The sequence below is a fragment of the Taudactylus pleione genome, unplaced genomic scaffold (genome assembly GCF_031769625.1).
Source record: "Taudactylus pleione unplaced genomic scaffold, aTauple2 ptg000162l, whole genome shotgun sequence".
NCBI lineage: Eukaryota > Metazoa > Chordata > Amphibia > Anura > Myobatrachidae > Taudactylus > Taudactylus pleione.
This window is the reverse complement of record NW_028284564.1, coordinates 11,325,509-11,344,827: the sequence shown is the minus strand read 5'-3', so window position 1 is coordinate 11,344,827 and position 19,319 is coordinate 11,325,509. Positions and strand designations below refer to the sequence as shown.

Genomic DNA, 19,319 nt, shown 5'->3' with positions numbered 1-19,319 from the left:
AAAAAAACAGATGTTGTCACCGGAAGTTGTATAAAAGAGCAGTAACCACGTTTTGGGTGGCCATTAAGGGGATTTTTTTTAATTTATTAGTATAAAAATACTTTTGGTTATTCAAAATTAATAGAAATTGATAAACAGGTGCCACTTAATAAGAGGGAAGTAAAAAGGAAAAAAAAAATATCTAAAAAATGATATTAAAAAAATGGAAATATAGAATATAAAACATAAAATATATACCGTATATATAAAAATATACAAAATATGGGTAAAATATCAAGCAAAAAAACAAGGAGCTTGTGAAAACAATAAATAAAACAGATTGACTTCAAGTAAAAGTGTTTTATGTATTTGATTATAGTAAGACATTTAATTCTATATCGATATTAAGTCCAGTTGGTTGTAAAGTTTGGAATACTGAGTCACCCTCCATAGGCACCCTCTCTGCTCTTCTGGACATTTTTACTAGGGCTTCACTGAGGGCCTGATTCAGAGCCGGACGCTATTTGCGGATGCTCGTTCAGAAAAAGGGGCTGGCTATTTAAATTGAACGCTCACTCTTTGCGGTCTGTTGACGCCTCTATGTCTGAGCGAGCGAACGAAACATGCGCTCGCTATTTTGTAAAGACGCCCCCTGGCCGCTCGCATTATACGTCATCTCCGCTATTTATTTGATTAATCGAGTACATCGAAAGGCGTATGAACTGCTCGCTATTCTTGTGGTAGCATTTTCCTACCGCAATCATGCGAGCAGTTCAGGCTAAAAGACAACCAAGTGACGTGGTCGATGACGCTGCTTTGTTAATTATGCACACCCTTAAAACGCCCGTTTTGACTGTTTATCACGCCTGCGTTCGGATCTCCACTCCCCGTTTTCAAGCACCTTCCTCTGTTACCACCCACAAACTCCTCATTCTGTCACTCAAATCAGCAGGCACTCGCTATTTTGCGAGCGCACGATTTCCGACCGCACTGACTGGTTGGCGCATGCGCATTACAACCCATACGCATGCGCAGATGTGCGAACATCGCTCGGAGTGAACGAGCGGCCGCTTACGAGTGGCTCTGAATCAGGCCCTGAGCACGCATTGCCTGCTATGCATTCTCATAAGAGCAGAGCAGGAGCTCCCAGAGGGTTGGATCAGAACTGGTGTGCCCTCCCCCAAATTATGTAAAGAGCCCTAGCAAAGCCATCCTTTGCCCTGGTTAGAACATAAGTCAACAAGACATTTCAGCTAATTTGTTTGCATGTAAACACGTGATGATTGTATTAAAAGTCTAAAAATAAATAAAGAAAACAGTGGAAATACAGAAAAGCAAGCTTAAGGTAAAGTTAAGCAAACTCCATGAGCGACATCGTCCCGTGTGTCCCCTGCAGGGGTGTGCTCAGTGTCGTTAGCGGCACTGAGCAAAAACACTGAATGAAATCAAGAACTAAATCGTCCTATGCCGTGCTCCCTCCCTCATCGCCAAACATGTTCAACCTGACAATATCGTCAGGTTGGACGGGAGGTTCGGGTAATGAACATTAACTACCAACTACAAACGGGGCTGAAACTGAACGATTTTTTGGACGACTGAATGATAACGATATCTTTATCGTTCAGTCGTCCGAAATAATCGCTGTGTGTGTATGCACCTTTAGTATAAAAACATTACTCAGTGTAATCTGCAATAAGGTATTTATGTCCCTATAAATGTCACAAGTTGTACAAGAACATAGCAATCTATTTTTGCCATTCCACTAACTGTGCAGAAATGACAAGAGGCAAAACGAAGGCTAATTGCTTTTTCCTATTTCTGATCATTTTTCCCTGCAATAGCAAAATGAAAAAACAAAGATATTTTTATTCTGTCTTGCTACTACATGTAACTACTATTTATTATAAAATTCACATGGATAGACTACAAAATAAAAAGAAGTTATTCTATGGTTATTACACGACTATCTACAGGAGGAGTACAGTGACACATAACAAGCCAGATCATATACATTTTGGTTACCTGAGGGGCTTAAACTCATTCATTCTGTGTCAGTGCAACTTTCCTGTTAATAATAACTTTCATTTATTAAACTTGGTTGCAGTGCCTTAGCAGGCCTTTATTGCTCCCTGTGCCGGCCACACTCAGTGTGTTCATGACATCATAATGTCATGCTGGGGGGTAGGGCAGCCAGCGCCAGGAATCACAGCACTGCGCGGAGCACCCTCATGATGTTGCAGGGGGCTTTACACGCTGCTGTCTGCTTGTCTGGGCTGCATCTCAGCAGCGATTCTGGCTGCAGGGTGCCGTACCAGGCTAACATGATGTATGGACTATGGGGCAGCGACAGTGCTCTATGTGACGGTACCGCTCGCACCCCCCTAGTTACAGGCCTGTTTGGTTGAGAGGAAAAATTCTCATTCTTTTCTTATATAATATGTGTAGTGCAAATTTGGAAAAGGTGTTATGCAATAAAATTATAGCAACAATTGATTACTGATATTGCAGTACTAGGATAAAACAATGTGACAATATAATGTTTAAATTAAAAATACTCATACAGATTAACATCTATGTCCATAAACAGTTCTAGTTAAACAAATTATATAAAATAAATGCATAATACAAATGCATTTGTTTGTACTCACCAACTGTATCACATGGTTCATCTTTATGGACACAGAAATCCGTCCTAGAACAAGGGAGGGAAAAAACACATTAATCACAATCAACGCTGTCAGACTAGTAATAATTATGTGACCCATTTGCACAGATTTGATATGCTTCAGTGGCTAAAAACAAGAATCCACTATTGTAACCAAGACTACAGAAAAGTAAAGATTTAGATTAGCAAGTAGGTATTGCAAACATTATTTAATTCTTTGGGGTTGAAAGGTTGAAATATGCACCTACTATTTCCATTTAATAGATCAAAAAATTTGAATATTACATGTAATATACAAAATAATGAGCGTCATTGTACATTTTAATTTTAAAGCAGTTTTGACATAACTGTGTGTTTCAGAAAGTTCATGTTTGCATTTCTATGAAATTATTTCTGCATCACATTTTATTATAGGCATAAAACAACACGCTGAAATAAAGCAGAACTCCTAATATAGTCATGCCGGAATGTAAATGTAAACCTACCGGATACACAAAGGAGTATTTTTCAGTTATTTTGTAATTTTGAGTGATTGATGTGTATTTCTAATGACAGATGATCATAGGATTCACGTCTCAGTGACAGAGATCTAGTCATACATTTTTGCCATATTTAATTATTGTATGTAAGCAATTATATATAATATATATTCATCTGCCTTTGTATCAGTGATTCAGTCACTTTTTAATGATTAAGTACTTTAGAGATATATGTAAATTTTGAAAAAAAAATTTTTCACGTATTTACCGGGGACATTTTCTTTTTATAAGGTATTTTCATAAAAAGTTACGTTTTATAGTAATTCATATTCACATTACTGCAATATCTATTTGACTAAGAGTGCCCCAAAAAAGGTTCAATTTCTTCTTTTTTTGCCCTTTGCAAATAACGTATAGTTGTCTACACCACAAATTCTTTGGGAGCACCACCAACCCAAGGTCATCCAATATATAACATATATTAGACGATAACGTTGGTTTTTGAAGGATTATAACATGATTTAATAAAAAAATTATATTTCATAACTGTTGCGGACTCATTACCCACAATATCATGCCAGAATTAAGCAAGGTAATATGTATTGCATCAAAGTAACAAGTCACCAATCATGCAAAAATATGTTTCCATACAGTAATTCTCCTTCAGGATCTTCGTTCATGTTACAAAAACAAAAAAAACAAATCAGAACTAACTGGTAAGGTTTAGGGGGTTGCTTCCTTGTGCACCTGTCGCAGAGCTTAGACCATACAGAAGTGGGTCCGTATTGTTCTTCTCATCTGTAGGCGTCAATGAGCCAGTTTACTGTGTGCCACACTCTGAATACAGGGCCTGATTCAGCAATCAACGCACATGAGAGAACGCACGCACTTGGCCAATGGATTTGTACTGCGCATGCATCGCACAGCGCGTGCGCAAACTAGCCAGTGCGGTCAGGTAAGCATATGCAGACTACATACAGCGTGCACACAGACCCCTTCTGATGTCTATTGACAGGAAGTGCAGTTTGTGGGTGGTGACGGGAGGTGGTCGGGAACGTGCCTGTGCGTTGGGATGCTGTTTTAGGGGCGTCCATAAATTAGCCACTACTGTGCCACATGCAGTAATGAGACTCTGTGCACACAGGAAGTTTCCAAGATCCTGCACGAGGTCTGGTCAACCACTATTCTGCAAATGGGGTCGATGGTTCTCCATGTTACCAATGTTTACGGTATCCTGCGTTCTCATCAGGCTTTTAGTAAAGGTAGATGGGCGGTTTAATATAGGGCTGGATCTTATGCTGCGCTCTCCTTGCGTATGCATTGATTAGCATATTCTCTCAGCGGCCGGGTGCGTGCGTCTGCTAACATGCGTTCCTTGCTGAATCAGGCCCATAGTGCGGTGTGTTCCCATACATATTGAACATATTTTAATATACACATATCTGACATTTACTAATCTCCTTAGTTCTATTACAGTTATAAATTATTTAACATTAGATCCAGAGTGAAATGAGCAGTAATACTTTCATACCAAGGAAACTGGTATATAGAAATAAGCATCAGCTTGTAGACATGGCTTTGAACAAGCACCTATAGCCACACAGATCAAGATCTCCTGCCACACACCTTGGCCCTCAGTCCCACAATGACCCCCTCCATTTTTTCCTCGTTCTTTTTATTCCAGTTAGTAATAACCTGAGCAGACTTAAATAATTCATGTCAAGTTGTTTTCTAACATCAATTAGCCCAAGCCCAGGTCTTATACTTTTTTATATAGCGTCAGAAGGGGTCCACAGCACCTTACATACTGTATAAATATACAATGCAAACAAAACACGCAAAAAAAGTGCAACAGCCTTTCAGTACAAAATATTGCATAACATGGGACACAAGCTATATAGCTATTGCCTGAACATGCTAGAAACCCATCAAAGCAGCACCAACTTAACCCAAAGGTTCTACGTTGTGGTTGGCAGTGGGAAGAAGGTGATAGTAAAAGTGAGAAAATTAAAAGCACATGAGGAAAAAGGGCCCTGCTCGTGAGAGTTTATAATCTAAAGGGGAGGGGCAGACGTACAGGAGTGACACAGAGGGAAGAAACAGTGAGCGAGGCCCAAAACGGTCAACGTCTTCACTGTACAATGGGGGTCGAGCAAAACAAATGTAAATTAGACAATGAACAAGCAGTAACAAGTTACACAGTACAGAGAGGGCAGTTTAGAGAAGGGATGAAGAAAACAGCTGGCATGCCAGCCTGAAGCAAGCCTGTGCCCTTAACTACAGCTGCTATAAATAGGGTCACAGATAGGTACTATAGTGAGGGACTAAAAGGTCAATGTATTAACATGCCCCTTATCACTGTGCTGGTTATGGCTGCGATGCAGGATGTCTTAGCATTGAAATGCATTACACCTGAGAGGTGTTATGGTAACTCACTCTCCTCCGACCTTTGTCCTACTTGTATCGCATCGGCCTTGTGCAGATGCAATATGGGATGGCTCCTGGGCAGCAGTGTTACGAATGTGCGAGATCTAGAAAAACCTCCAATGATGTTATGTGCTAGTGGGCAAACGACGCAAAACTCAGATTGTCATTATTTAGTAAGGGCCCATCACACATTATTAGCAGAAGCTGAAGGTGCCACTGGAAAAATCTCTAAAATCTCCACTTCTGCCTTTTATTCATTTTAGAGCAGTAGTAATAATCCCTTTTTTTTTTCAGTGAAAATGCAAAAAAAGGGGGTCATGCCCGCTTCATATATTTGCCCCTAAGCTACCAGGCAGCAGGTGCCGTGCATGACATCGGTGTGCAGGCAGGAATACATGAGGAATGAGGAAAGTACAAGAGAAGAGGGCCCTGCCCAAAGTTTACAATCTAGAGGGGAGGGGCAGACACAAAGCGGGTAACAGTGAGTTGGAAAGTAAGTTTGGGGAGCAGTAAGAGATGAGTTTGGAGAAGTAGGGAGCAGAAGGAGGACTGGAAATCATTGAGGAAAAGATGAGCTTTTGAAAGCTTTGGAGACTTCTGTATAGACTGACTGGAGGTGAGCGGGTGTAGAGCAACTAGGGATTGTATAGATGAATATCATGTTTGTTCTTTTGGTGTAAAGTGGTTACCAAATTATACCACAAATAGCATTTATGGCTTACATTGCTTATACTGTATGTGATATATTCACATTCTTCACCCCTAAACCACTCACTTCATTCAGGCTCCCACCTCGCTCCATACCCTCCCACCACAACTTCCCTCCTCTAATCATGTATACACATGGTTAGTGGTGACTGCACTTCTACCTGTAATATGACAGAAAGAAAGTGTTTGTAGGTCTTTAGTTTAGCAAAATGTTTAATCTTGCAAAGTCAATGCATGTTCCCAGAATTTGATACTGTACTTGTTACTGGTGTATTGGCACATCCTCAATAAAATATGTATAAAAATAAGGAAACCAATAAGTATGCACATTTAATTTTGGCCCAGTCAATAAGGACGTGTTCTGGTAAACACATCTATTTCTAGAGTAGTATATTTATAATCAGTGAGCTTCTCACTACTAATGCCAGCTGTAGAAGGTACCCAGCATGCCAGCTACTTCTCTGTGTACCAGTGACACTATATACACCTCTTAGCCCCCAGCAACTGCCAATCATATAATACTCTAGCTCACTGACAGTAATCCCTGCAGTATGTGAAATCCCTGGCAGGCATATTTGTATGGAAAAAACAGCTTTTGACATTCCTACTGTAGCTCATGGTTTTGGGGCACCAGCTGACCCCCAGTGGAGCTCTGGCAAGGCACAACATGTAACATGAGTCTCTGGGATACGCAACAAGAGATACATTTCCAATTAAACTTCCTGTTTCTCCAACTATGTGCCTTGTTCAAAGTTAGTAAAGGTAATTTATGAAGGTGCAAAATATATGGTCATGCACTTTTATGTTTGACAAATGCACCTATTTGTCTACCAAGCACATGGAGTTTGATCATTATTTGCATTTTGGCAACTGACCTATGTGAACTGAATGTATATCTACTTTGTAGGATTGTGATAATTACTGGAAATGTCCATTCTGCTACCACTTCATCACCATCCCTTTCATAAAAGGACTCAACTTATATTTTGTCAACCTGCCATTATGTCTTGTGGACCCTGTCATACATAGGTCTACCTGTGGTGGCACTGTGGAATGCAGGAGAAACATTCACGCAACTGTATATGAGGTTGTTGGTGCTGACATGCACAGTTGAGAGTGGGAAATGCCATTGAGCAGAGGCATGTGCGGGTAAGCAGAAGATCTCCCCGGGAGATCTGCATCTGGAGGGAAGGAAACTGGGAGCAAGAGATCATGTTGAGGTGGAGTCAGAGTGAAGGACCACTGAGTACCCACTGCTGTGCATAACACCAAGAATGCAGGTTGGGCCCTGGTGATATAGTAATATTGGCAGATGCCTACAAGATGGAAGGTGCATAGCGGATGTGAGCAAGGAGGTTAGTCCAAACATTGATTCCAAATCAGAGTAGGATTTATTGAAGTTAACAGGATACACGTGATAGAAGATAAACAGCAGTCAATACTATAAGGTAGTAATCTCTCTTGGTCTAAGTACTGTAAAAGCCGTACAGCACTGTGAGGCTCTAATACACACAGTAACAGACTTGGGCACATGCAGATCCTTTTATAGAGCAAATTAAATAAGTCTTGCACCTGGTGTCTTAATTTGATTGACCCTTTAAGCTGCATACACACGTAACGATGTTAGTAACCAACGATTTTCGTTCAGATTTTCCCTTGAAAAAGTGAACGAAAATCGTTTAGAAAAATTGTTGGTTACTAAATTAATGAACAATTTTTTTCAATGATTTTCAGGAACGATGAACGATTTTTGAAACATGCCTACAGTGAATGGACATCGTTCATCGTTCATTCTGTACAACATGAACGATTTATTGAACGAAAATCGTTCTGTTGGACAGTCAGAATGGACGATGAACTACAAACGGGATCGCGCATGAGCAATTGAACGATTATTGTTCATCGTTCACCCCAAAAAAATGAACAATTTTCAAACGATTTAACGATAACGACGTCGTTATAGTTACATCGTTAAAAAAATTGTTACACGTGTACGCACCTTTAATCATGCAGCATAATACTACAGATGTGTGCTGACCCCCCTGTTTTGGTTTTGGATCTGGATTCATCTTTGTGTTTTGATTTTGGTTTTACAAAACCGCCCTCAAGTGTTTTAGTTTTGGATCTGAATTTTTTTTTTTAAATGATAAAAAGTTGTTAAAAACAGCTAAAAATCATGTAATTTTTGCACTCCGAAATTGAAAATTCAGATTTAAATTCTGAATTCCGAATTGCGGAAAGATCAGAACCGCAACTCGGATTTATCCATATACCCTTAGGAGATTAGGACCGCGACTCGGATGTGTGTGGATTCACGAAGTTCGGATGGATTTGGATTTTTTGAAAACTGAACCACGCATCTTTACATAATACACAATTTATAGACATGTGATGTTATTGAGGCTGATAAATCTTGCACATTAACACTCAGATAAAGAGACATCTTCTGGCGTTTAACCATTTAACTACTAGACAACAAGAAAGTAAGGCAGTGTCATGGCAGCGCTGTGGCCACCAGGCTGACAGGCTACTGAGACAGAAGGGAAATGTCCCACAGGTTAGTCTGGAAATATAAATAAAACACCAAGTGCTGGAGAGATTTATGTACTCAGGACTGAGAGTGCTGAAGATTCTGTTTCTGTGTGTACAGGACATCAGCATTAGATGTTACTCATTGCCTTGTTGTGGATTACAACTACATGCAATAGGACAGTAACCACCAAGCAAGAGAGTACTCCAAGGAAAGGACTCTGGGCCTGATTTAGAGATGGACACAATGCTGATATTTACACAGTTGAGCATCTAAGTCACACTGGGCATATGTCAAGATACATTACCGTAGTTGCTCACACTGTGATTGACAGTCAGGGAGCATTTTAAGGAGATAACAGAGAGTGGTGGCATAGAACACAGATGTGTTACAACCATTTTCATGCCTTGTAAAAAGTTTGCAGTGAAAGTGGCTCATGTTTCTCAGTTTCCAAGGCCATTCTCAGTAGCCATAGGGTTACTCAGAACTGCAAAAATCGAATGATCTACGAACGATGCTGTGTCTTTGTACGCAGATGTTTGGTTCTATAAAGCCACAGATGAGCGTCTCTATATAGTCCCAGCAGGTTCAACATTTCCAGCTGTTGTTCAAACAAATTGGTTAAATCAAGCGGCTTTAACCAATTTGTATAAACTACAATTTTGTCCTTTTATCTGATGTGTTTGGGAGTAAATGGTAGAATGTCAATTGCTCCTATATATTACCAGATTTTCGTTGCATCCAGCCAACTAGTTGGATGGTTGGACAGATAATCTTAAGGTGTATGGTCAGCTAAACTCCATGTCATTTGTATGCTGATAATTATTTCTTGCATATTACATTACTGCTTCATCTTCCTACTCTTCTTGATACTGTAGAAAGATGTATTATATATATCTTACAGTGCATTGTAGCTTGCTACGTATGGGACTGCATAGATGAAGAATGGTCAGAGTGCTCATGCTGACCCCTGCCCACCGCTGAAAGCACCTATAATGGGCACGTGAACATCAGAACTGTACCACGGAAAAAGGTGGCGTGGTCTGATGAATTACGTTTTCATTTACATCATGTGGGCGGACGAGTGTGTGTGCATCTTTTTCCTGGGGAAGAGATGGCACCAGGATGCACTATGGGAAGAAGGCAAGCCGGTGGTGGCATCGTGATGCTCTGTGCAATTCTCTGCTGGGAAACCTTGGGTCCTGGCATTCATGGGGATGTTACTTTGACATGTACCGCCTACAAAAGCATTTTTGCAGACTAAGTACACCCCTTAAAGGCAACTGTATTCCCTTATTACCTCTTTCAGCAGCATAATAGTTTGTGGAACATGATAAAGATTTCAAGGTGTTGACTTGGTCTCAAAATTCCCCAGATCTCAATCCGATCGAGCATCTGTGGGTGTGCTGGAAAAATCAGTCCCAACCATGAAGGCCCCAACTCGCAACTTACAGGACTTAAAGGATCTGCTGCTAACGTCTTGGTGCCCGATACTACAGGGCACCCTCAGTGGTTTTTTTCTGTAGATGGGTCAAAGCTGTATTAGTGGCACAAGGCAGACCTACATAATACTAGGCAGGTGGATTTAATGTTATGGCTCATCGGCGTATGCCGTGTACATTTTAAATACTTTTATTGTACTTTTAGGCACTATTATATCTACCAAAAATACAAACCATTTAGATAGATAGATAGATAGATAGATAGATAGATAGATAGATAGATAGATAGATAGATAGATAGATAGATAGATAGATAGATAGATAGAATGCAAGTTCACACAACATATGGAATAAACACATTATTAAGCAAATTTATTTCTCTCAAGAACATCAGGCCTGTGATATCCTTTTTAACTAAAATATTTTTTCTAACCTATGAACTGTTTAAATAAACAGATAAATAAGAAATAAGAAAGACTTGTGCTGCTAGTAGACATAGGGCATCATACTGACAACTTCAGTAGCTGGGAACTGCTAGAAATTAAATTCTCCCTTAACTCTCTCAGCATTCCATACGTCAAACCTGACAGGCAAGCCAGTTACTTACATTCCACGTAACATTCACAAACTAACACATGCATTGGCTTTCCTTAAGATCATTTACACAATTAAGTTCACTTTAAGCCATAAGAAAATGATCTGAAATGATCAGCATGCCACTGAGTATTAAAAAACAGCCTCAGCTTTTACTGTAAGACCAAGTGAAAGATGATAGTAACATAAATATGAAAATACATGTGAAAAGTTTGAGTCATTAGGTAGGGGAGATCTCAAAGTAAACTGTGTTATTACAGATATCCTGTCAGATATATGGTATGAATGACATTAATTTTGCTTCAGGCAAGTCATGTTATCAGATTAAGAGCTTCCTATTACTTTTAAAGAACAGAGATAGACCAGTAAATTATATACAGTGAGATATAATAGCAAAGGCTGGTGGTGCGGCCTGTCTGTATGTGCGATCATTCATTGTCATTTTAAGGAAACAATAACAGAATGGATAAACGTTAAAAGGACTATGCCGATGCCAATTTCCAAATACAGTTTGCATATTTAAAATATTTTTCAGACTAAACAGATCATAGTTGTATACTCATTTAAATACTTTTACTTTTAAAATGTGTCATTTTCTTATTTTCATTGTCCTGAATAACAAAGACAGTCCTCTTAATCTCTGTGAATTTTAGGGGCTGATTCATCATCGGTGCCTGATTGTCCAAAATTATTAAATATCCAACTTGTTACAAGTGGATTCTTAATTACCAGAATAATTCAATATTGCTCCGGTGCGGAGACAGCTGCTCCGAAAAGCAGCTGTCCCCACCATCTGTAACACTGCTGTAGCAGTAGCAGTGATACTTACCGGTGATACTTACTGGTGCCTGTCCAGCCGACTACACATGCGTGACCACAGCTGGTCATGCGTGGCAGCTGGTCATTTAGGGCCTGATTCAGCAAGGAACGCACAGGAGAGAATGCACGCACTTAGCCGATGTTTTCGCACTGTGCATGCGTATGCATCGCAATGCTCGTGCGCGAACTAGCCAGTACAATTGGGTTAGGGTACACAGACTACACGCAGTGCGTACGCAGACCCTTCTGAAATTGTTTGGCAGGAAGTGCCGTTTGTGAGTGGTGACGGGGGTGATCAGGCAAACGCAGACGTGCCTGTGCGTTGGGACGCCATTATAGTGATTAACAGTCTGCTGCCATTTCTGGGTGGGGAAAGGGTGTCGTCGGCCAAAGTTTCCCAAAATGGAGGCATGTCGCTGCCTTTGGGGGGGAGTGATGCGGCCAGAATCCCCGTCGACTGACGGAAACCTGGCCTTTTTTGTGCATCTGCAGCGGTTGGCTTGTGTGATTCCATAGGTCACTTGGATTGCAGATGATCCGATGTTGCTTTCTAGAAGGCAACTCTGATCAGTAATGCATGACTAATGCAGGAGGCTGCATTGCCATTTAGTGCAGCAGGAGGCAGCTGCGATAGCACTGTGCCCTCTGCTGAATCAGGCCCTTAGTCAGACTAATTACAACGGTAATCAATTATTAGCCATTGCACATCTGTGAAAGCCGTACTGCACACGTGCAGTGATTGGTTTGCGATTACATTTGCACAGAGGATTAACTCACAAAGTGAGTGACAGGTGGTCAGCATTTGGGGGTGGTTGGCTTTGTAAATGCAGGCATGTTGGGACCGTTTAACGCTGCTTCATGGGCTTGAATATATTAGCCATTGCGATCTTCTTCGAAGCATGAGAGCTCTCTGCGTGTCACACAGTGTTTGAGACAGGTCATACTTCACTCAGAAGCTGTGTGGATGCCCAATCTGTGTCGATGTTCCTGATGTTTTCGCTGATGCATGTTGTCGGACGCATATGAGAAGGCAGCAGTGGGCATCCCTAGGCTAAGGTAAGCTTTGGAAGACAATAGCATGTTTTCGCAATTGCGATCCATAAGAGATCGCAATTGTGATTGCATTAGCGTAAATCTTGGGAAATCAGGCACATGGTCTGGAGGCTAAGCAGCAATGGGACATAGCAGGCTGAAGAGAGCACCAGTAATTCTTCTCACTCCACCCCTCGGTTGGTGGTGTCCTACTGTAGACAAGCCTCCTGGCATTTGTCTAAATAATGCAATTTGACTGGGGGTGACCATCCCTTTTAACAGTTATGTAATGACTACAATGATATTCAAAGGTTAAGAAAACTTTTCTGAGTGCATTTACTTTTGAATTACCTTGAAAATATTACTTAAAAGAAAACGTGGCGTTAGTGTTTGGTATCTTGTATTGGAATTAACAGTTATCATTTTATCATTTGTTTTGCTGAAAATTCTAACATATACTTTATTGCACTGATACATCTTGGTATATTCTCTTCTGAGAAATATGAAATATTTAGTAATGATTCCAGAACTTAGTCACCTGTATTTCAGAGATGATGGTTGGGAAGGAATTCTAAGCATTACTAGACTGATCGTTCTGACAACAATAAATCTGACACCTTTTTAAAAATTAAAACATTGTCATAATTTGTACGACCCCCCCCAAAATATATTTTAAACAATTTATTACGTACATTACTTATAAAAAATATATATTTATACAATTATTTGAGATAAATGAACTATGATTACATGACAAATATCTACAACATGTTGCTATGCTTTTCCAAGGTAAAGTATAATTACATTGGTAGATTTGTCACCGCAGGGTAAATGAACCGTGATGAGAGGATGATGAACATACAGAGCAGTCTCCGGCGTTTTAGATAAAAGGAAACTAGAGATGAGCATGAGTGCAGGTATTTGCTTGGTTATTAGGACACTATTACTATAATGTAGATGAATAATCTTCTGCTCCAATTTCAACTGAGAATGTCTTTCGGCATAATGTATCTAGAGACAACCTTGTATTATTTTCTGCAAAAGGATGAGCCAGTGACAAAAGAGCTTCTTTCTCATGAGTATGACCTTTCTTGCTTGAAATAAAATGTCAAGATGCTATCATTTTAAATTGCACATTTAAGTTGTACATACTGGGGCTGATGTGAATTTGTTCTGTGTATGCTCAGAAAATGGCCGCACCAATAGCCACTGTACCACTGAAAAGGCGGAACTGTGGTGGAAAGAGGGGTTCATACACTCACTAGACAAGATTCAGTGAGGGTGTCTGCAAATGCTGGCCATGCAGTTCTGGAGATATTTGCAGATGCACCATTCAGGAGACATAAGTACATAGACACATTTAATGCCTATGCAGAGGTGTGTGCATCTCAGTTGTATCTTATATGTGGAAATATGCTTTTATGTGAGAACATTCTTTTGTGTAACTTACTCCTGTCAATATACTTTCACCTTAGCCTCAGCCCCACTATGGTAGATAATGGGAATAAAATTGTGGAAGGACCATGGTGACCAGAAGTAGATAATGGTAACTTCAAGTACAGTACCCTGAAAGCAGTAGTTACATTGCAGCACCTCACCCTGTAACGTTTACACAGAATATTTCCCTCCTTCAAATGCTGGCGGGATTGCAGTCAGGAACATACTCTGGGGGTGATTCAGCTTGGGACGAAATTGCAACCTTCACGCAAGCAACTTTGCAATTCCGTCCTTGTAAATATGCAAATGCAGCAGGAGGCGTATGTCACCCCCTGCTGCATTCACGATCCCAGCACTGTGACTGAGATCTTACTCAGACTGGCTGGCTTGCGAGGCCAGGAAAATGTGTTCGTGGACACAGTCCCTGGCCTTGCCACTCCCAGAAAAACGGGCGCCTCCATTTATGGGAATGCCGGCGACCCCGCACCGCCTCTTAAGTGTCTGTGTCAATCAGGTAGAGGCATAGAAGGGGTTGCGTGCGATCACGCATTACCCATTCTGCACATTCGCAGAAGGAGTCCTGCGCACTCGCAGATTCCCGATAATCGGGACTCTGCGTTCAGCATTGCACTTGCATGCAATGCTGACTTAGCCCCTCTGTCCCATATATTTTGGTCATGTCCAAAAATAATTTGCATCTGAAGGAAAGTTCATCAGCTTATCTATCTTATTACTATACTAATATCCATATACCTAGCTCCCTAACATACTGCTGCTCAGATCAATTCCAGATACCCCTAAATCACCACAGAATATCATTTGGCATATATTAAATGCAGCACATTGTCAGATATCCCCGTTCAGTTGCCCTCCATCCTTATCTTTAATTAAAGAAACTATTTGACTTGTATATAAAAGGGAGCATATATTGAATGTCATTGCTGGTAAAGCTGGTCACTTCACAGCTATTTGGAGTCTCTGGCTGACACATCATGGAGCTTTACCTCCCATGTCCTTTGGGCTGTAAGACAACAGCACTGGAGTCCTTCTATTCCAACTTCATTCTGAACATAGAAAATCATGTCTACGCTTATCCATTGTACTTGGATTGTATTTGCTCTCTCAAAACCCCTATTTTGATTTAAATGTTTCTTTTTACACACACACACACACACACACACGTGTTCCTCTTCTTTCCTTCTGTATCCTTAACACTTTTCATAAAAATCTTCAATGAATAACTTAAAAAGAAAGCCAAAAAAAAACAAGAAAATTGATAGCCACAACATGTCACGTTACTACACCAATTTTTATAGTAATATAAATATGCATGTAATATGAGTTGATTATTCTTATATAAAATATATAGATCAACATTTAAATAGATAAAACATGTAGTGACTCTAAGCAAGTCTGCTTACTTTACCTTGTTATAAGAACCGCGGCATCTACTGCTGAATATTCTTCTCCCCAACTGGTTGACATCTCCATATGTACATCATTCTTCTTTCCGAATTCATCAAGCTGCCATTTACAAAAGCTCTCCAACATTTTCTCTCCATGGTGTCCTATGTACATATCTGCCTATAAATAAACCCAGGGTTGGATGAAAATTCAGTATGTGCGATTTGTCTTCTAGAGTTACGGCCTAAGAATTTATTTCTTATGCTTAGTGATTGTCATTCCATGTTACAGATATTGTGTCCCATGCATGCATAGATAGTTGTGCACCATATAGGCATAGCTAGAAAAGCCCCATACAAGCATAGATAGAGGAGCCCAAGACTGATAGACATAGAGGAGACCCATACAGGTACTGTATATAGAGTGTAGCCCATTCCATAGTGACCTAGATACTAGAACCCCATATAAGCATAGATACTGTAGAGGAGCCCAAGGCTGATAGACATAGAGGAGACCCATACAGGTACTGTATACAGAGTGTAGCCCAGTCCATACTGGCCTAGATACTAGAGCCCCATATAAGCATAGATAGAGGAGCTTTATACAGGCATAGATAGAGGAGACCCATGCATGCATATATACTGGAGTCTCAGAAAGGAATAGGTAAAGGTACCCTATACAACCATAGATAATGGAGCCCAGTACAGGTAAAGATAGTGGACTCCCATACAAGAACAGATATTGGTGCACCGGGCTGGCAAATATGTAGAAGCCACATATAAGAATAAATAGTGAAGCCTAATACAGTCATAGATACTGTAGCCCCATAAAAGCATAGATAGAGAAGTCCCAAACAGATGCAGATAATTAAACCTCATATAGACATGGCTACTAACAAAGATAGACTCCCATGCTGGCAAAGATAGAGGAGCCAGTGGCTAGGGTTAGGCACCCCTGGGGGGAGATTAAGGTTAGGCACCTCCCCGGGAGACTTAGGTTTAGGCTGCGAGGACGGGGGGGGGTTAGGTTTAGGCACTTAGCGGGGGGTTAGAGTTAGGCACTAGTGGGGAAGGTTAGGGTTAGGCACCCCTATGGGAGGGTTGGGGTTAGAGGGGGATGGGGTAGGGTTAGCACTACTTACCTCAATCTGCTGTCGGGATCTTCACCCCTGCCGGGCTTCCAGCAGTATCGGGATTTGAATTTAATACATACTGATTCCCCTGTTTGGTAATGCAGTCGATTTCACTGAAATCTCCTGTTTACCTTTAATCCCCGAAGCAGAATGTGTTCCCTATACACTAGTATAGGGACCTCTTATTTTCCCATTTTATCAAATTCTGAAAATACATAATTGTTGGAATTTTATTGCAAGAACGGATGCCATCCTCAGAGTCCCTTCTCTATCTCCTGTTCAGATTCCTTTGCTCCTGTTCTGATCTTTCCAATGGCTGCCCGGGTTCTTTGTGGGCATGCGTGAACCCAAGTTTACAAATGCTAGCACTGCTGAGTCAGCCTCTGCAGTGCTAGTTTTCACTGCTAAAGAAGTAGCTGTGATAGGGAATGCGGGGACAGCTGATCCCCAATGTTGAATTGCTCCGGAGTTTTAGTATCCACCGTTGCTACTCGCAGTTGGTTACTAAAGTAGCACTGCTTTATGGTTAATGAATAGGCCTCAAATGGCCTAATCTCCACTTCAGTCATCAATTACTCTCATTAAAAAGTATATTCTCAATCTAGGCACACAACAAATAATGATACCACATTAAAGTGCTAATGTACTATCATGTTTCAAATTTTAGACATTTCAAATAAAGATGCCAGAATCTTCACTTATTTTTATGAGTTGTTGAAGATAGGAATATGGGGAAAAGTTAATTTATGTTATTCTGAGGTGTTAACCAAAGCAGTTAAAGGTGCTAAATGGTGGGACTGTATTTATACTTTGTTACAACAATTATTATTATTCTCTGTTGAAATCTTTATAAAACTCTAATAATCTAAATAGTTAATTCAATAATAATAATAATAATAATAATTAGTATATTCATTTTCCTTAATGATAATTCATGAGATGTCTCAATCCTGATCAAGTTAGAAGATCAAAGCTTATTGGTCAACACCAATCTTTATAGGCAATAACAGATTATACGTTGCATGTACTGTACAGATTTGTCCATATACACCACGGGGATGTAGTCAGGATGCCGGCGGTCGAAATGCTGACCCACAGAATCCCGACACTGAAAGTCATGCATGGAACTAAAGATAGGCGTCTAAATACCAATGCCTATCATTAGCCCCACGCCGAAATCCCGACGCCCGGCATACCAAACTAAGGTAAGCCAGGCGGCGCAAGCTGTTAGCCGCGTGGGGGGGAGGGAGAGGGTTAGGTTTAGGTACCCCTGTGGGGACTTTGGGCTAGGCATCCCCCCTGGGAGAGTTAGGTTTAGGCTAGGGGAAGGAGGGGTTAGGGTTAGGCACCATGGGTGGGACTTAGGGTTAGGCATTACCCCTGGTGTTTTAGGATTAGGCACCCCTAAGGGTTAGGGGGGGAAGAGAGGAGCGTTAAATATACTTATGAGCCGGCATCGGGATTTTCATCTGTCGGGCTTCCATGGTCGGGATTTGAACCGGCTTTTAAGCCATCAGTATTTCATACCCAAACCACACCACAGAGTTTGCAAGTTACAGTAGCTGTGCCAAACATATTTTTCTTAAAATATGCATCTTAGTTGCTTCATTAATGTGAGAAAAGTAAAAAGCAAGGGTACACTTAGTACTGACACTGGCATTTCACGTACTGTGTGCCACTCAGGCTCTGATTCAAGGATGGACGCTGCTGTGGTTGCAGCTGCCATTTCACACAGAACGCAGCTGTGAAAATATGCTAGAAGCTACAAAGCTTACCTGAGCATAGGGACGCCCCCCGCTGCCTTCTCATATGCGTACAACATCGCTTACCTGTGTAAATATCGGTAACATCGACGCACATCGAGTGGCCATCTTGCCCTTGCGGAAAGTCTGACTAGCCGTAAACGCTGCAGCTCTCCTAACACACAGAGAGCTCTCATGCTGCATATGTAATCACACGGGCTAATTTATGCATGCCCATGTAACAGCATTTAAACAGTCAGACACACCTGCATTTTTCTGACCACCCCCCTTCCCCCCCCCCAAACACTGACAACTTGTCACTCACTTTGCGAATGGGTTCGCTGTGCATGCGGAATCACAACGATAATCGCAGCATGTGCGCAGTGCATCTTATACGCATGCGTAATGGCAGACAATCTTTCGATCTGCGTAAACATCTCCATTATGTCCTTCTCTGAATCAGGCCCTCAGTCACTAATCCGGGTAATAAAGCAAAAGACAGAGGGCCTGCCTCATCATGGATCGCAACTGATGGTGTGTACTGCGCATGCGCCAGCCAGTATTGCCATCGCACTGTCATCACCTACACCAGTGGTTCCCAAACTTTCTTGAATCACGACACCCTAGAATATCAACATTTTTTTCACGGCACCTCTGAACCAAAAGTTTGAGAAATTCAGGAAAAAAATGATTAAGTAAATTGTGCTTACCTATTATCCTTAGGTTCAGTTATGTGGTAGTGGACAGGGTTGCACTTCTGTTTGTCCAAATATTTTATGTTTTTGTCTTTTGCATTGACCATAAATAGATTGATTTGGTGCTGGACCACCAACCGGAGGCACCCCTAAGAGTGTCCCCAGGCACCCCAGGGAGCCACGGCACACAGTTTGGTAACCACTGACCTACACAGATAGAAAGCTATCGCAGAG

At 41.0% G+C, this 19,319-nt stretch overlaps 1 protein-coding gene across 1 annotated transcript in view; it reads right to left on the bottom strand.

Moving 5' to 3' along the window:
* The window catches only part of ADAMTS19 (ADAM metallopeptidase with thrombospondin type 1 motif 19), a 266,057-nt gene that overhangs the window by 184,862 nt on the left and 61,876 nt on the right, over positions 1–19,319 (bottom strand). The window contains exons 6-7 of the mRNA XM_088475170.1: positions 15,539–15,696; positions 2,628–2,671 (exon numbers count right to left, since the gene is read on the bottom strand). Coding sequence (XP_088331296.1) covers positions 2,628–2,671; positions 15,539–15,696 — 202 coding nt within the window. The remainder of the gene's footprint in view (positions 1–2,627; positions 2,672–15,538; positions 15,697–19,319) is intronic.